This window comes from Gavia stellata, chromosome 18, assembly GCF_030936135.1.
Source record: "Gavia stellata isolate bGavSte3 chromosome 18, bGavSte3.hap2, whole genome shotgun sequence".
In the NCBI taxonomy this organism is placed as follows: domain Eukaryota; kingdom Metazoa; phylum Chordata; class Aves; order Gaviiformes; family Gaviidae; genus Gavia; species Gavia stellata.
Window position 1 is genome coordinate 15,056,388 of NC_082611.1, and position 19,859 is coordinate 15,076,246.

Sequence of the window (19,859 nt, forward strand, 5' to 3'; positions counted from 1 at the left end):
CTAAACTCAAGAGCTTTTCAGAATTTGCAAAATCACAGTACAGGAATAAGCTTGGTACATGGCAGGCTTAGAAGGGAAAATGTAATTTTCCTTTGTAAAAGGCATTCAGTGTATCCTAAAAAATTAAAACTTTATATCAGCAATCAACCCCCCCCTAATTTTAATCCCATCTTTGCTACTATTTTAGTATATGGCATTGAGCAAACAGTTTACATTGCTTCATTCAACCATCTTTAAAATGAAAACAGTGACATTTACCTACTTCACAGGGTTAAGTCAGCAAGTTTCATTTGCATATATCTACAATCATTCCAAGGTTATTGCTGCACTGAAACTTGCCCTGTTTAAATTTCAGTGGAGTATACATTTACTCTTGTAAATGTATACTTATACCCTCTTATATTAAAACAGCAAGGTCCCTTTCTTGTTTCTTTTACCTAATATTTTCACTATTTAAAAAAAAAAATCCAGATGAAGTAAAAACCAGCAATGACTGGATTACACCAGAGACATTTAATAAATGTTAAAGAAGTATTTTTAAGATTTGTGGGGGAGGCAGGGGACCATAAATTTTTTAATCAACTGTTTCAGGAAGGACTTCAGCAAGTGGTAAGAATGAACAACAGCAAATCCAACTTCTGCCTATATAAGCAGTTTCACTGTGCTGGCTTTGAAACACAGTAGCTGGTTACTGCCTGTCCTTAAGCTATTCCGTCATGTCAGATGCTAAACATGGCATTAGAGTCAGCAGCTGTTAAAAAAGAACAATAATGGCAACAAAGGGACCAAGGGCTAATGTCCAGGTGCATTTGATCTAAAGGTTTTTATACTACCTTGAGTCCTAAACCAGATGTTGCTGAGACCCCCACTGTTTCTCATTAACATTGACAGCAGTTCCATGAGACCCTAATCAATATTCAAAGCAGTCACACTTAGTGGTAATTACAGCTAATACTTAATTAAGAGGGTTGAACTTTTATATTATTTTTACCAGAAACTCCAAACAATTCACTTTGTAGATTTATCATAAAATGGCAAACTGCACTGCACCGGCAATTCCAGCACCTTGACATTGCTGAGACTCTTCCACCTCTTTCATTAGATGACCTGTTAAGCTGCAGTCTGTATCACTTATTTAGAACCGAGACCCCATTAGTAAGTAAACAACAAAGGGTCAGAGGTTTGTTTTCTGAAAATCAATGCCTACTGTAGCCTTTCCTAGCCTTTAAAATTAGTGTGAATTTATGATTCACAATTAATTCAACAGACACAGTATTACAATGTAGTATGTACATATAAACATGTTCTTTACTACTTATGTGGGTATCAAGCCAACAGCTTATTGTTTAGAATATGAATTTATATCAAGAACAATGCAGTGTCAGTTAACACACATTTGTATATACACGTGGTTGATGGAAACCCCAGACTACACGAAAGTCAGATACATATGAATAGATTTTAAAGAACCAGAAATTCTTTAAATGTAATCACCTAAAATATCCCTTTCTTGTGCTCTTTAAAATACAGTGAACTAAAATGAATAAGGGAAATAATAGATCTAATCCATTAAGTTGAAAATATGAAATGGTCCTAAAAGCACAGGCAATATTGATCCTAAATTAGCCTATGAACTCAGGTATTAGAGTAATCTCAAAACTGCAGCTGACAGTACACAGACATCGCTTAATACAACCTAGGCACGAGAGGCTAAACAGAAGTTGTCCCTTCAGACTCCGTTCCAAGTATCTTTAAGATTAAATGACCCCTTAATGCTCACTTTGTGCCTGGTTTTTAATAAAGTAGTTGTTGGCAACAGAAAGAAGAACAAAGGATGGCAGACAGTCAGGCTCTGCTAAATGTTCTGGCCTGAGTTTTAATGAAAACCACATTTCAGCTGAAAAATATGCTTTACGTGGCAGTGTATAAAATCAAATTTATTGCTTTCTGGTTAAATGTTGAACTCTGAAGAACAAAAAAAGAAAGCATTCCGATGATGCAGGTAAGTGAAGTTGCTCCTATTCCATATATATTACTCCATTTGAAGAAAAGCTTAGAATTTAAAACGCTGCTAGTATCTCAGATCTCAACATGGCTTTTCAGCATCTTCTGCTCTGAAAGGATTTCATAATTAAGAAATGCATGAAAAGTGTCAAAACATAATAAAGCAAGCTTGTTATGTTTGTACACAAAAGACAGAGCACAGAAAACATTACTTATGCAGTGTTCCTTTTTAAAAACACTTTTGCAGCGTAAAAATGTATTCAATGAAAACCCTTCTGCTTGCCTGCATTTTAAAGTCTATCTAACAGTTTATTGTTTGTTTTACTCTATTTTCTGTTTGGTGCGCTTTGTTTCTTTGGCAAGAGATATTTCACATTTAGAGAAAGCCTCTCATACTGTAGTTAAATGAGCCAAACTGCATCATATCCTTAGGGCACAGAAACAAAGAAGAAAAATGCAACATTACTCTGTAAACCTGCTGGTTATAAGAACGGCTCAGCTAGATATATCAAGCACAGCAGAGACACATAATCACTGCCGTAGTTTACCCTCCTTCAGACTTAAACAAGAAAACATGTATCAGAAGTCTTGCACGCAGTGGTGCAGCTGGTTATAAGAAATGCCCTGGCTTGACTAAAATCAAGAGGTTCAAGTGAAAATAAAAGTGAAAATACCTGCTGTACCATCCTGCTCCCTTTATTCTCCATAAATTTAGCAGCTGCTCTAGTCCCAGGCCATACAGCATCTGCCCAAAGCAAGCATCAATTATGGATGAGGGCGTGTGAGCAATGTAATGTGTGCGTGAGTGTGGATGATAGGGGTGTTGAAGGAGGGGGAGCTAATGCAAGGCTTACTGACCTCCCTCTCAACATCTGACTGCTCCCAAAACCTAATCCAGATGGGACTCTTTCAGTTTGCTGGGCCTCGCCCCATCAATCACAGCAGGCCACTCCTCTGTCTCCTGCTACTAGTTATAGAGTGCACCACTGAGCAGATGATTACACACAGAAGAAGAAAAAACACAGCTTGACTACATTAATAGCTGTTTAAAAAACATTAGAAATGCTACCATGTAAGTTGCCAGAAGCTGAACATTTTTGTTTTAAAATTAAGACGGCTGTATTCAAAGTTACAAAACCCCCGAAACTTCCAGTGCTTTGGTTTTTCGATAGCTACGATGTACAGGAACATGCGTGCATTTCTACGTGATTAATTCGTCCTACATGTGGTAGAGTTAATACCAATAAGATTTCTATTTTAAAATTGCTGAACTCCACAAGTAAACCATCAATATTGGGGTAGCCTGTTTTAGATTAAATGTACTTTATCCTTCCATACAAATGAAATATTGTTTCTTTTTTTGTTTCATTTCATGACATCCCTCTTGCTTAGCAGGGGAAATATTTCAGAAATGCTTCGAAGGTTTAGTTCTGTGAGACACTTTAAGCAACTTAATGCTTCGCTATTAAAGGAACTTCCCTAGATGGAGGTAGTTTTAAAATTATTAAACATTTAATTAAATCATATAATAAAAAAACCACCCTAAGAATATACAGACAGCCCCAAAGAATACACGTTTATTGCCACTCTGCCACCGACTGCCTACAGACACAAGAATTCAGAAACAGGGCAGACATGGAGCTTGGAAATTATTCTTACAAATGTTTGTATTCTAAGGGGTGGGCAGAATAGCAGATAAACAGCCATCAGTTCATCATTAAACTTATATTCCAGCTGAAATATTTTGGATTTCTTTAAAGTGGCAGTCCAGATTTGTTGCTGGCACTCCCCAATTAATGATAATAAAAGCAGCCGCTTCAAATTTTTCAGAAGGAATCAGACATCCAACCACACTGGACCGATAATCACAACTGACTGACTTCGCGAGCTTTCTCTGTTGTAGCTTAATTATCTGACCAGGCCACTTGACTCAGATCATTTGCTACTGCAATCATACAAAATGAATTCTCCAACCACCTCTCTTCTTTGGAAGGTTCAGTACAGAGCCAAATTCAGATTTCATTTAAAAAACAATCCCATTCCAAAAGAAAGGTATCCTCAAAAGTAAGAAAGATAATGCAAAATCTTTTTCTTTTTTTTTCAGAGAGCATAGGGGAAAAAGGCAATAGTAAGTAAGAAAAACAGAATTTCTTTCCTATCTTAGCAAGAAAGTACCATCTCTTTACTCCCGTTACAGAGAAACAATTACTTTTGGTCCTCTTCACATATAACATACTGTATTCCAGTAAAAGTCCATGCTCTTGCTACTGCTACATATACGTTTGAAAACGAAATATTCATTTTGTGTCAGTCCCTGACGTATGGAACAGACTAACAAATGAAACATCACAACACCCTGCAAAGTAGGAAGGTTATATGCATTTACTTAAATTTAACAGAATGCAATCAACTTACCAAAACCTAAGTCCTAGTCTGAATTCCTGCCTGCATTCAAGACCACAAAGTATTATGGATGTATAGATACATATGAAGAAAGCATTCCCTCTGACACCTTCATTCTTTCCAGTTGTCACTGCTGAAACTTTCTACCACTTCTATGATGCTGTGATTTATTACACTAGCCTTCCTTGTCCTACATAACAATTCTTTCTCCTGCTACTTCCAATGGCCCAAATGGACATGACTCTGTCACACTGATTTGTTTTGCTTCCACATTACCACCTAAATCTTTCCTTCTTTTTTTTTTTTTTTTTTTTTTTTTTGAGTTTCCTGCCTGTCCCTCACTTTCTCCCACTCTGACTCTTAGGTATTTTATACAGGTCTTTTCAACTGCAGCTCAAACTTCTCTTCCATCAACCAATATTTTCATTTTTTGAATACATGGAAAGATTTTTACATCACATTTTGAAAACATGAGTCTCCAAAATTGTCTGAAGACCCATATAGCAAGAGAATCTGGAGTATTCAGCAGATGTATCTACAATTCATTTTCACAATGAGAACTGATTCTTAAAACATTTCAAAAGAAAGGTATAAAAGGAGCTTGTCCTTTCCCACAATTCAATATAGGAAAGTACACCTAATCTTATTTTACACCTTTACTGGAGCATACTGAAGAAGATGATGCAGCATCCTTATACCCAAATAGAAAAAAAAAAAAAAAAAAGAAAGAAGGAAGGATTGGATTGTCAACATAAAAGGTGCATAAAGAGCTGCCTGGAGTGCTGGCCTTTAAAGACAGTAGGAGTCAACATCTAGAAGTCTAACTGTCGGTCAGCTATGAGTACGACACCTTGGGCATCAAGACCAGGTCCAAAACTGTTGAACAGCTTCATAAAAGACTTGTATGAAGTGTCAGAATGCAAGTTCACACATGACAGCAAATAGAGGGAGCAGTTATAGGGGTCTTGAGAAACTAGAGGAATGGGCTGACAAGAACCCGATCAAAGTCCTGCTCTTGGGACAGAATAACACCCTGGTACAGGCTGTGGACTGACTTGTGAGCTCTGCAGAGAGGAATCTATGACAGTCCTGTTGAACAGCAAGTTAAGTACAAATCAGCACTCTTCCTTCGAGGCAATAAAGGCTAACTGCATAGTGGGCTGCATTAGCAAAAGGATAGTCAGCAGGTGGAAGAAAGAGATCATCCTCCCTGCACAGCACTTGTGAGACAGCATCTGGAACACTGTGTCCAGTCTGGAGTCCCCCAAAACAGGAGATCCATTTGCAAACTGGAGAGTCCAGTCAGTGGTGGGTTGCTAAGACAGCTGGAGGGCTAGAGCACATGACACATGACGAGAGGCTGAGGGAGCTGGTTTAGCATAGTCTGCAGAAGAGAGGGCTAACAGACAACTTAATTGCATCTTCTCCAACTTCATGGACGGTTATAGAGACAGAACCAGACCTTTCTCAGATGTACAGAGTGAAAGAACAAGAAGCAACAGTCAAAAGTTCCAGAAAGCTGAATTCTGGTTGGCTATAAAGAATGAAATAATGAATATGAGAGAAGTTAAGCACAGGAACACGCTGCTCAGAGAGGTTGTGGCATCTTGGGGACTTTCAAAACTCAACTGGACAAGCCCCTGGGCAACCTGATCTGTGTAGTTACCCCTGATTTAAAAAGGATGTTGGGATTAGATGGCCTCTGAAGTTCCCTTCCAACCTAAATTATTTTCTAGGATTCCATGTCGTTTCAACAGTAGCAGAATAGCTTCAAAATGGATTTTATACTTTTAACCTATTTGATGACTTTCCTCATAAAGGATTTACTATCAAGGAAGAGATTAGCTACAACTTCTACTCTGCTTTCTCTCCTCAAGAAATAATATCTTAATCCTTTGAGATGGATTTGGAATGCTTTGTTAGGAAAATATATTCACATTTGTTTAATCCACAGCCAGAGCAGTATGAAGGTAGCAATCACTATACTGCATGCAAGACAAGAATAGTTTCACAATCAATGCAAAAATTAATGTTGTGAACTATGACATGTCTTAATTTTCTGCCAAATGTCACCATTTTCATCACATGTAGAGGCACACTGCCTTGACAACTACACCTCCATAGAAAGGAGTATTTTTCTCTACCTTCTGCATCACTTCTAAAACAATAACTACTACAGGCATGTAAGCTTTCTAATTTTATCTGCAATTTTTTCTACTGAAATTAAATTTTATTCTATTTCATTTATTAATTTATTGAAAATCACTGCCATCTCCTAAAGCTGAATTGTAGTAAAGCTAATATGTCCATTTTCTTATTTTTCAGTATCTAAGAAAGTGGTTGAAAAAGCCCATCACTTTTTTACTGCAATACTGATTAAAGATATGGGATTTGTAAAGCTGGATCAGTTCCCAAATCAGTTCACAAGCAACTGTGACAAGTGAGAGGTTAATGCACTGAAGAAACAGTCAATGGGAGTTGGAGAAAGAGGACAAAGCAGCAGACATATATTATGCTATATTGACATAAAAGATTTTGTCCTGAGAAACCATTTCTTAATAATCTTAAGTCTTCAGTTTGCAAGAATGAAGGCAACATAGACCAAGTGGTAAATTACAAGCCTTTACAGGAAACTGTAAAAACATCAATCTGTTCTTACAATGTAGCTAAAAAAGATCTACCACAACTGATGATGTGCCTGAGAGGAAAGAAACATTCACTGCAACCATGTAGCCTGCAGGTCTGCAAAGCAAGAACCATTGGGCCTTCTTTTATAACTACAGACAAAAATATTATTCATAGCTCAAGCATTGGAAGCAGCAGAGATGTGTTGGCAAGACTATTTTGCTAGGATGTGTTAGTGCTTCTAAGAAGCCAGATGTACTAGCCCAGGTGACAAACCATGCTTCTGTAGCAAGACTATGTCTGGTCTTGACACAACCCTGCATCACGCTTTGTAAGCCTTTCTTCTAGACTCCACTGAGACTATTCCCACCTTGTAACTTAAACACAAGCATAAGTATTTCCAGAATTTGAGTCAAAAAGCTTCTCCAAATGCCACCTTATTCGTCAAGGATTGAACACTGCAAAAGATTAGAATCTGCTGAGGGGAACTGAACAGCAATCAAATTCAGCTGCAGGTGTATCATTTTCAACAGTTAGATAATTTCTAGAAATCTGAGAAATTCTTGCAACATAGCTAAAATAATTCATTTAAGATTTGTTGTAAGTAGACTTCACATCTCAATTACAATTTACTCCAAAAAACCTAAATTAATTTCTCAGGAGATTGGGATTAGATAAAGCTGTGTTTCTTAAAAGTGTCTAAATCAGGCAATTTAATCTAGCTGAGGTTAATAGTTACACAAAGTTATTCCCAATTTACAGATGCTGCCTCGTCCAGAGTATATTAAACGAACTACTTTTTCAGTTGGTTTCCTAACGGACATACCACAAAACATAGCGATGTATTTACCAGTTTTGTTAGTCATAGAAAGTGGTGAACCTACAGTCACGTGAAGAGACAACATGTTTGAAGGCCATTAGTTCTGGAGAAACCATACCAGAGTTTCATGTGTACCTAAGCAGTTATTTTTCATGCACAAACAAATGATTTTATATTAAAAAGAATACTAGGCAGAATGAGTGATGTGTGTCACAAGTATTACACAGAGAGAAGCAGGAAAACAGAACTGTAAACAGGCACAGTGTTTTCAGTGTTCCACCTAGCAGGCTTTTGTCTGCTTCACAAAAGCACCACTGAAGTTACTGCATCAAAATGCAGCTTGCCCTAGGTATGCAGATTGTAGTAAAACGAGGCTACAGGGACAGAGCAATGTTACACAAGAAGACTGAAGGGTAGCAGCAGTTACTTGAGTGCAAACTGGCACACCATCTCTTTGAACTGCACACTTTGAATGACCTCTTTTAACCAGGGACACAATGTTTCACTGATGAGCTGTGATTTAGCCTCAGAAAAGAAAGGGGACGTTTCTCTTCATAATCCCTCATGCTGAATCATTTTCTAAGGCAGTACCACAAAAACCGCAGCCCATCCATTATATCTGAAACAGGTCCTGGTTTCAGTATCACAAATGGGAGGATCATTACTTGACTCCACTGAAATAAAACATGTTATAGGTGTTATAGAACATCCCAAAACACAAGGACAAAAAATAAGTGAAAAGAATGGAAAGAATGTAAAGAAGATCTTTGTAACAAACGCACCTGGTATTTAGACATATTAAAGATAAAAACTGTCTCCACTAACTAACAATAAGGATTAACAGAAGGATGAATTCTAGGAAAATAGAATAGAGTGCCAAAATAGTGCCCTAAGGCTGACCTGCCTCATTATAATGTGAAAACCACACCTCCTAGCTAGAAAAAGCCCCCAAATCCAAATAAGTCCCCTATTCTCTGGGTGTGCATAATGAATTAAAAGAGAACTGTATCTTTAAGATGAAGTAAGAAAAGTACTAACCAATAGTTAGTTAAGGGGTGGGACCAGTAGGCGTAACTAACTTTGTAAACTGTTTAAATACTTGTCATGATTTCAAGCGGGTGTGCATGCTAGGAGGAGAAATCCCCTGTGCCCCCAGCGCTGCAATAAACTAATGTCGGCTTTCTAAACTATCATTTGGGTTGGAGAGTTTTCTTGGTTAATGATTTTAGGTAACAACAGGAAAGGATTCTACATACCAGGGTTGCTTGTTGCAAAAGAAAGTTCAAGGACAATGTTGATACAGCAAGGAGACAGCCTTGTGATGAAAAAGTCATCATAATATAATGAAGTACTTCATGTCTTTTTTGTTTCAGGTAAAGTCTAATCCTAAATCATTGCACCCAAATCATGGACAGCATGGGTAATGAAGGAGAGGGACAATGAACAATGCAGATGCAACAGGTTAGGGACTACTTAGTGAAGCTGGATGTATTTACATGTTTGACGCCTTAAGGCATTTAACAGAAGGTGTGGAAGGAGTAGATCACTGTGATTGTGGGCCAATGCCTATTAAACTATGAAAAATTATACTGATAGGGGAAATCCCAGATGACTCAAAAAGCTAACATTACTCCTGTCTTTTAAAAAGGCAAGGAGAATGATTCAAGGAACTACTGACCACTCAGCCTCATCTCAGGCCCTGGAAAGATCATGGACCACATCCTATCGGTATCCATTTCCAAGCTCACAAAGGAGACAGGTAATTTGAAATGGTCAGCATGGATTTTTCAGGGGAAAATAGTGCTTGATGAACCTGGTTGCGTTCAAAAACCAAAACCAACCAGCTACATGGACAAAGTTAAAGCACCAGATACAATCTACCTTGATTTCAATAAAGCTTTTAATGCTGTCATCCATAGCATTCCTGGTTGAGAGTTGAGGAAGGAAGGACTGGACTGTCAGATAGGTTGAAAATTGGCTGGACTGTCAGGCTCCCAGATCAATGGTGTAATGTCTGGCTCATGACCAGTAGTGAGTTGAATACCTTAGGGTCAAATGCTGGGTCTCACATTGTTCAGCAACTTGGAGAATGACAAAGAGTACATCCTCAGCAAATTTGCAGATAACACTAAACTATGGAGCTTCAATCCAGGGACACCTTGATAAACCTGAGGACTGGAGAATCAGAATCCTGATGTAGTTCAATACAGAAAACTTCAAAGTTCTGCACCATGGGCATCATGGAATAACAGTTTGAGGGAATGAAGTTCACTGCACATTCACTGAACCCCTTTCAGATTTAGTTTGTATATAATAAAGCTCTTAAAACACAGAAATGTAATCTATATTAAATAGAAAGCACCTTGTTATTTCCCCTTAGAAGCGATTGTTCATAGACTATAAATCTTCTAAATTGCAAATGAAATTCTATTATTTCCCCACCCCCCCACCAAAAAAAACCCCAAACCCAAACTCATCTGTGTATTGTTCATGGAGCTCCCACGGAATAATGGCCAAACGTATGTAGAAATTGCATATATTCTGCATTTTACCTGTAACTTTTCATCAGGCAGAATTTTTGGTTTTATATGTCCAAACTCAATATTTTGAACAAATTTGTCAGGATATTTATGAATTCAGCATAACCACAAATCATACTTATCAGTTCCAAGAGACAAGAATTGTGATCTTCATGCCCATAAACTTTCGACTGAAGTGAAGTTATTTCAACAGAGCTGAATATAGTTTTATAGGTAACAAATTCACCATTCTGCTGTTTCTGTTCTTTAAATTTTTGAGAAAAAATAAAATACAAAGAATCTAGAAATTAACTATTTTACCATTGCTTTCAGACAATGCTCATTTCCCATCTCTGTTTAATTTAAAAATCTTCATCATTTTGTTATTTATGGTGGAACACAGATGACCTGAGCTGCAATGATCCACTAACACAGCAATGCCATCTTCTTTAATACCAGTTAAAGCAGCATTCATTTTTTGGCACTGAAATGAAATGATGGAACATGATCTCCGATGATATTTACTTCTAAAATTAAAATGACTATCAAAATATCATTGGGCACGAGGAACAGACAGATTGACTTCCTGCCTCAGCTACACTTTGCTGTGCTTCTTTATCACTGAGATCATTTGTGTACTTCAGTTAATATTTCTGTTAAGATGCTGTTATAGAGTATTAACAAGTAACTGTTCACTCCAACAATGTGTGTCATTAGCAAACCTTAGTTTGCTAATACTGAAGATACTGCTAATACAATACTGAAGAAAGGTAAAGCTCTTCTCACTGATGAGATAAAAATGGCGGTAAGATTTGCCTGCACAATGCAAAATATATTTCTAAACACTGCTGAATGTCGTAAGTGGCTGAAAATAAACAAAAATCTATTAAGAGTGCTGCAATGAATCGGTGGTTATGAAGAAAATTAACAAAATCCTTCAATGGTTCCTATGGTGCTGGAAAGACTTTCACTAACTATACTGATTGGGGAGTTCTACTTTGTTAAATCTCAAAAAAGCTTCTGTTATTATGGAAGGAATGGGCAATTTGTCTTTAATTTCCCCATCTGTAGGACAGGGACTAAAACTGCTCTCAAATCTGCAGAAATATATATATTGCTTCTCCCTGCACATCTTCTCTAGAGATTTAATTTTTTTACTAGCCCTTCTTCACAAGACTGAACATACACATATGAAGGCAAATCTTGCTATAAAGCTAGCCTCTGCCATATACCATGGGTCCTTAACTCTGGTAAGCTTAAAAATCATTGCTTTGAACAACACATTATTTTAAAATAATACAGATTGTGGGACTGGGTACAAATGATCTTTCTCAGTTTACAGTTTTATCTTGTGCCTCTGTGTGTAAGGAAGAGAGGGCTGGTGGAAGGAAAGGTATTTCCAAAACTGAAACAGCATTGAGAAAAACTTTGGCATATTTACCAGAAGCATACGGCTAATTTATAGCAACCACATCCAACAGCATTTGTGTTTACACAGTGCAGCAGCATGTGTAACAGCCACAGCATCCAAACTCTAGAATTAGTGAAAATAAGCGTCTACATAGACTATTTTGGGAGAGGAGAGTTATAGCCTGAAAACTGCTTTTAATCCACATGAAGTGAACCGGCTGTCTTTTATACTAGAACACTAGATTAAATAAGATACCGAAAAATATGGAAACAGTTCAGTATTTGCTGAGTACACACCTAGCGAGATAGAGAATACAGCAAATGCGTTAGCATTCTAGCTGCACAAGAAATTCAGATTAGATATTGCTACACAGAAATTGATAGCTAGTAGGTATTCAATCAGAAAAAGTGTTTTTTCTTTTAAATATTACAATCACATGGTATAGTACATCACTTGTGTCAAGTTAAATTTAATCATATCAGCATATTTAAAGGAAAAAACCTGAATACCTACTCATACACTCATGCCAAAAGGGATTATATGAGACTTTTTGAAGCCTTTTCCTTTTATTTAATATTCCGATACCTGTGTAGAACGATTTTGATATGTATTATACCCTCAAACTAATCTATTCCGCTGTCTTTTTAACGCACACCCAGTATGCCTGAACTCATAGTTACAGTATAATGTGTCTTGTCAATTACTTATGTTGTCCTGAAGTCTGCCTATGTAAAAGGAAAGACATTTTCCTTGAAGCGGCAATAGGTATAATGAGAGTGTTGCTAATTTTCTAGAGAGTAAAGCAACATCATCTGCTTTCTACTAGTTAAGAGCACATTTAAAAAGGAACAATAATTTATGAGCTCACTAATGCCTACTGATTTTTGTCAGGCATGTGAAGGACTGTGCTTCAGAAAAAGTGTTTGAGCAATGACAGCAACACAGAAACTTGCTAGACTTTTACTGAAATGTGCTTTTTCTACATACCATGAACAATAATGAAAAATGATCACTATTTAATCCATCAGAAATAAACCAGTTTTCGGTTGCCAGAGACTAAATACAACAACAAAAATGTAGAAACATGAATTTTATTCTGGGAAAGTAACCAAAACTGTTAAGTGGCACATATGTCAAGCATGCACTTTGGCAGACTTAATCCACCTCAGAAGACATTGAAGACTGTATGACTAGAATCTAGGCTCCAAAAGAGGGACCTAAAGGGCAGAAGTCTACCTCTACAAATGTACTGAGTTTATTTTGCAAAGCCTTTTAGTGAATTCTCCCCTCTTCTCATTCAGATCCTGATTTAATTTTCTCTACCTTTTAAACATCCCTCTGCCTCCCTCAGCTGTCTTCACATCCTCCTTCTTTATCACTTCCTCTGCATCCTCTTTCTACACCTACCTGCAAAAATCTGAATCTCCCATTTAATATTGATGGCAACAACTGAGAGTACAGTAGATGCAAAATGCTATCTGATTGACGTAGTAACATGGTAACTACATGCCAGTATGAACATGAAAAGCAATGGATGACCTTCGTATATACACCTTAACTTTCATGCAAAATATCTTACTTAATTGTGAACTACTCTGAGCAGAAATCTGAGGCTACAGGACTAGTACAATTTAGAGAATGTTTTTGCCTGTGCCCATTTACTCTAGGTACCATTGTAGCCAATTGATCCAAGATTTGGAGGACGATAAGATATTTTTGAACTTGACACAACTATGGCACTTCCCATTTCTTCATCTTGATGAAGTGGTAAGTATATTAACCACCTCGTATAAATAACCACAAAGCGTTCACTGCTCGTCAATTGACTTCATGTAGTAATGAAAAGGTTCAATGTTTAAAATGGATTCCTAAATTATATAACTTAATATTTCCACTGCTTTCAGTTCTAAAGAATAGTAGAAGAAAAAAAAACAAAACCGAAAACCAACAAAGCAGTGAGCTAATTTAAATTAACAAAAGCTGAAAACGTAGATTCAAATCCTCCAATAAAGAGGTCTGCAGTGACTAATAGCATCAATTAAGAAAGGCAATGCACATCAAATTCAATTTTAGCGTCACACACACACACAGAGATATATATGTTCACGGTATCAAACTAAGGGCCAAATCCAATGGGGCGTTATGAAGCATAGTAAATTGATCTGAAAATGTTGTTTGCTAATAAGGATTATAAAATAAATTTTTCAAATTAATATTTTAACTTCATTTTAGTAACACAGATTGAACACCAGTTAAATAACCTGAACTCAAGACCTCTCACACACTTTAGAAGCAAGCAACTTATGATATAAAATGTTTCTAATTAAACAGAGAATATGACATTAATTCAAACAATATAAGCAGTATGCATTGTAGAAGTCTCTATTGCTCTATGGAGAAAAGTGAGAGCAAGGGTGAAGATACCCTGAACTTAAATCCTGATTTCTGTGTGTCTTGGGCTTTAACAATTTAATATATTTTTCTTACATACATAAACCAGAAATTTAAAAGTATAGTTTGCTACTAGAATTTGTTGGCTAACATCTTACATTCTGTGAATCTGAAAGAACATCATCATTGCACCATTTCACTTAAAATAATCATTATAAATAAATAAATTAGCAAGCTACTACAAACCCCACATTGACCCACATAGCCCAGCAAAATGGTGGTTCCCATTGCCTTAGGGGAAAAGAGGTTTATTTTAACAGAATTACACAAAGCAAAAAGGCACATAGTTTAAAACTAAAAGCAGAGCATCTAACAGTCTCTGCAGAATCTCAATAAAAGTAAGCTTTCCCTTAAGCAATGCAACTTTCTGATGCAAACAACTGTGCACTAATACTGTAACTTGCACGTCCTCAAATTCTCTTATTTGTCTGCAAGTTTTTAAAATAATCTCTGTCCTTTTTTCAGAGAATAATCTCAGTCAAGCTTTATTTAGAAATCACCTGTGGTTCATCTACAAATAACACTGAGTTTTGAAATACACATTACTTCAGAATTAGAAAAGAATAATTAATACAGCCCTAACAAACCCCTCTACAACTGCATTTGCCAGGTACGTACCATTAGTCAGCTGCATGTTAACTGCAATCTAGAAAAAAAACCCCACAGAATTGATATGAAAACTAGCTTTTACACATGCTTTCAGGAGCTAAAAAAAGTATCTGCCTTAACTATAAAAATAATCAAAAGTGGGTGAAAATATTCACAAGTATATATATTGCCATTTTGTACTTCCAGTCTACTCCATCCAGTTAAAGCGGTTAACTGTCATCAAAATAGATTTCTGAAAACCAGTAGCAGAAGAGATACCAATATTCATAAATAATTATCTTGAACTAATCTCTTTTCATGTATGAAACTTCTACTTCCCAGGAAACCTTATCGTGCAGTCTCATCTCTGACAAACAGAACTGCCTGTTCTCTGCAGAAACTGCATCATTTTCTCAGTGAAAGAGCAATTTTAGATGATTGCAAGAAATAAACACAATAAATATGGACACCCAGAGCTTGGTCTCCAACAAGGAAGTCCTTTCCCCTGAACAACAGAATCAGAAGTTCAGTAGAACCCAAACTTTTTATGTTCAGATATAACCCAAACTTTCTGCATGTTGCTGTATATGACAAACCATTGAAAGTATTAGGAAGTAATAGGGCAATTTGCACAGACTCTTTGCAAAAGGCTGCATTTCATTTTTAAAAGATAACTATGTTCCATGAAGATACTCTGCTGAACTTATTTTTCCGTTTCACATATCAGTGCTTTTGCTTTGCAGAAATTGTTACAGCTTTTTAACTCTAAGCTACTGAATTGAACAAGAACAGTGAAGTAGAAGCATAGTTACAGAGTAGTAAGTCTGACCTAGTTACTGAGATACTATGTTAGATTAAATTTTGGGATGTGTACTGAATTTTATTAATATACTGCACTTTGCAGTCAGATGATCAGCAAGGACAATGCCCAACATGTCACCATCTGCAAGCTCAGAAGAAATTTGGGAGCTCCTTAACATGCATCTGCACTGTCAGCTGGTTTGGCTTTCTGGACCCCAAAAATGGTTCAGCATATGCAACCCAGTTCTCCACTGAATCAGATGAAGCCTGGGCACATAATCTATTTTTGATGTCTCAACCAGAGGACTGTGAGCCTCTGCAATGATCTGTCTGGGTACTCCTTCCATTTAATAGTGGGCTTCTGCAGAAACAAGCAAGGTAAGGAACAACGGTTCAGGAATATCCCTTCACCAGTAATCACAAAAATATGCAATAACTATTCTTTTTGCAAGAGCCATTCATTTTGCCACTTTATTTTCAAATGTGAGCTGAGAAAACTAGATGTGGAAAAAGTCTACGCTTCTTAACTCAGAAAAACAAATACCCTTGCTAGTTTAAAAACACACATTCACTCACGTGAGGAGAAAGAGTGCAAAAGAATAAATACTTGACCTGAGACATTAGCAGTGACTGGAAAATGGAAATTTGCCTAAAATCTCAACAGAAGGGATGGTAACCTTTTAGGTTATATAAGTGCACACATAAGATTGTTTGTTATTTTACATAGATTTAAAATATTTCTTCCCTTCTGTTTAGGTTAAATAATACTAAAAAGGCTGCCAGAACCTTCTATTCACGAAAGAGACAGGAGACAAATGGTAAGTAGAAAGTGGCAGCTAGACCAATTCTATCCCTGAAGTGACAGTGAGCCAATAGGTGGGACAGCCTAGAGGGTACAGACAACGTTTTCAAGATTTTCACGTCTGCACTACATTGGATTATCCAATTTAAATGGTAGGAAATTAGTTTTAAATTGTGTTTTAGACAGCATGTATCAGCTATGAATGATAAAAATGTATCTGGCTATGGAAGTTAAGAGTATTTAACTACACTCTTCATGCTATGGTCTCTAGCCCAACCTCCTGCTCAAAGCTGGGTTAGTTATGCAATCAGACCCAGGGGCTCAGGGCTGGATTCAGGCATTTTTTTGAAAACTGCCAAAGATGGAGACTGTGCAAACTCTCCAGGCAACCTATTCCAATGCTAAACTATCCTCACGGGAAAAGTTTTTCCTCATATCTAGTTGGAACCTCTCTTGTTCCAATTTATGTGTGTTGCCTCTTATCCTCCCACCGTGCACCTCTATGAAGAGACTAGCTCCACCTTCTTCATAACCTCCTGGTAGGCATTGGAAGGTTGCCATTAGGTCATACTGGAGCCTTCTTTTCTTCAGGCTGAACATGTACATTTCCCTCATTCTCTTACCGCATGGCACGTGCTCCAGCACATGAACATGTTGGGGGCCCTCTGCTGAACCTACTTCAGTTGATCAACATCTTTCTTGTATTGGAGGGCCCCAAACTGGTCCAAATATCTTAGATGCAATTTAGGGACCTTGACAGCCTTGAGAAGTGGGCCTGTGCCCGTGAAGTTCAACAAGGCCAAGTGCAAGGTCCTGCACACTGGTTGGGGCAATCCCAAGCACAAATACAGGCTGGGTGGAGGATGGATTGAGAGCAGCCTTGGGGGTGTTGGTTGATGAGAAGCTCAACGTGACCCAGTAATGTGGGCTTGCAGCCCAGAAAGCCAACCGTATCAGGGGCCACATCAAAAGAAGCGTGACCAGCATGTCAAGGGAGGCGATGCTCCCCCTCTACTCCCCTCTCATGGGACCCCACCTGGAGTACTGCATCCAGCTCTGGGGCACCCAACATAAGAAGGGCATGGACCTGTTGGAGCGAGTCCAGAGGAGGGCCACGAAGATGATCAGAGGGCTGGAGCACCTCTCCTATGAAGACAGGCTGAGAGAAGTTGCAGTTCTTCAGCCTGGAGAAGAGAAGGCTCTGGAGAGACCTACTAGCAGCCTTCCAGTACCTGAAGGGGGCCCACAAGAAAGCTGGAGAGGGCCTTTTTACAAGGGCACGTAGTGATAGGACAAGGGGTAATGGCTTGAAACTGAAAGAGGGTAGATTTAGATGAGATACAAGGAGGAAATTCTTCTTCACCACGAAGGTGGTGAGGCACTGGAACAGGTTGGCCAGAGAAGCTGTGGATGCCCCAACCCTGGAATTGTTCAAGGCCAGGGTGGACGGGGCTTTGAGCAACCTAGTCTGGTGGAAGGTGTCCCTGCCCGTGGCAGGGGCTGTTTGGAACTAGATGACCTTTAAGGTCCCTTCCAACCCAAACCATTCTATGATGTTTCTATGATTCTATTTAACAAGTACCAGGTAAAGGGAAATAATCACTTCCCTCAATTTACTGGCTATGTTCCTGTTTATACAGCCCAGGATACTGTTGGCTTCTTCTGTTGCCAGAGCAAATATGCTATATTAACATGACTACACTAATCCAAGTAGAAATTCACTGTTGGACATGCTTATATTACACACTGACATGGAGATCTATTCAGATGTGAGCACGTCAGAACTGTTGACAGGAAAGCTAATTTTGAGGGGCAAAGTGGTGATGACTCTATATCCTTCTATACAAGCAGACTGACAACATAAGAGGCTTGGAGAGTCTTACTACGAACCTCTTCATTCCAAACAAGAAACAGCTCTACCATTACAGAAGTTTCAAGTTGGAGTCAGAATTTCTGTAACAAGAATTCTAGTAATAAGGAAAGTATCTGTTTTTTAAGACAGTCCTGACCAATTTATTTTGCTTCTAAGAATCAAAGAAAGCTCTATAGCCTTTCTTCATAGCAGTCACTACCTGGCACAATCATTTTAACACAATAACTGAGATAAATAGAAGAGGGAAAGGGTAGGACAGACAGTGGGTGGGGGAATGTGTATTTCCAAGGTAAAAGCAGATAAAGATATCACAAGCACTAGCATTTACATGGGGAGTCACATCACCCACCATAAACCAGTTATTTAATAGCTTGCTTAAGAGCTAAGAGAGCTCTTCACCCTACCTCTACCCCATTTAACACATTAGCTTGTACTAATGGTGAGCTCTCATCTAGAAATACACAGCACCTCTGCCTGTGGGTATTACCGCATGATGCAAATGAAGTTGTAAAAAGAAATCAACTCATCAATCACAATCACAAGGGGACACTGAGCAATGCAAAAGGATTAGCATTTCAGCCCTGCTCAGGTCTTGCCTATCACCACTCTACTTTAATTAAATACCACCTCAAGTGCTTTATTACCATTAGAAATCTCAGTATTGAAGGCTAGCATTCTGGAATCTAAGTGCTGAAGCTAATTAGAAATGAGGAAAAGAAAAATGTTCATTAAAAATTTGGGATTTCCCCAACAGAGATTATCTATACCTTGGAATAAAGATTTGACTTTCTGTGGATCTAGAATAACATTGTTAAACAGCTTTCATTAAGCTGAAACCTTTTACTTTGAACCACACGCCTGCCATTGTCTTTCGTAAGTAAAGCTAGATTTAGCTGTATCTACCAAGCCATTGTTAGAATTTAAAAGATTCTTGGCTTATGGTTAGCTGACAAGGGTCTTAATTCCTCTTCTTCTAACAATTGATACACTAATTTAAATTTTTTCAGACTTGGCACACTCAAGGGCTTTTGCCTTACTTCCCCGGATATACATAAGCTAGTCATTACTATTCATGAAGGCGATGAAAGAAAACATTAAACAGTCAAAGAAATATAAATCTTAGGTTCTAACACAGAGAGTGCAACAGCAGGATTAAAAACAAAACAAAACCAAAAAAAAAAAACCTGAAGCAAATACAAATGCATTTGCAATTTAAAGCAATACAATATAGCTGAAAAGCAGTTTTCTCTTCCATTTGACTGCCAAGTGACCTGACTCAGGATTTTATGGCTTTCCCAGGAACAAGCTGATGATATCAGTAACGTCCAAAACTTAGTCTGAGATTGCAATGTCATAAGCAAAAGTGAGGAACAGACAGAACTTGTGATTCAAGTGATCAAGTAACTGTTTTCCTAATTTTTAGCCATGTTAAAATGGAAATATAAGTTTCTTTTCCAGTCAGCGCATTTATTAGATAAATTTACCTTTCTACAGAAGACCTGAATAAGGCCTATACATTGCTGACATCCCACTCAGCTAGTTAGGGTGAGGCTTTCTTATTC

The 19,859-nt window shown here is 37.8% G+C and overlaps 1 protein-coding gene across 11 annotated transcripts in view; it reads right to left on the bottom strand.

The window, feature by feature from the left end:
* Positions 1–19,859, bottom strand: part of RBFOX1 (RNA binding fox-1 homolog 1) — a 1,305,306-nt gene that overhangs the window by 143,147 nt on the left and 1,142,300 nt on the right. The window contains exon 1 of one of the 11 annotated variants that reach the window (XM_059826343.1): positions 2,679–2,711. The exons of the other annotated variants lie outside the window; for them this stretch is intronic. Coding sequence (XP_059682326.1) covers positions 2,679–2,711 — 33 coding nt within the window. Of the gene's footprint in view, positions 1–2,678; positions 2,712–19,859 lie in introns of those variants that run through there. 11 annotated transcript variants of the gene reach the window in all.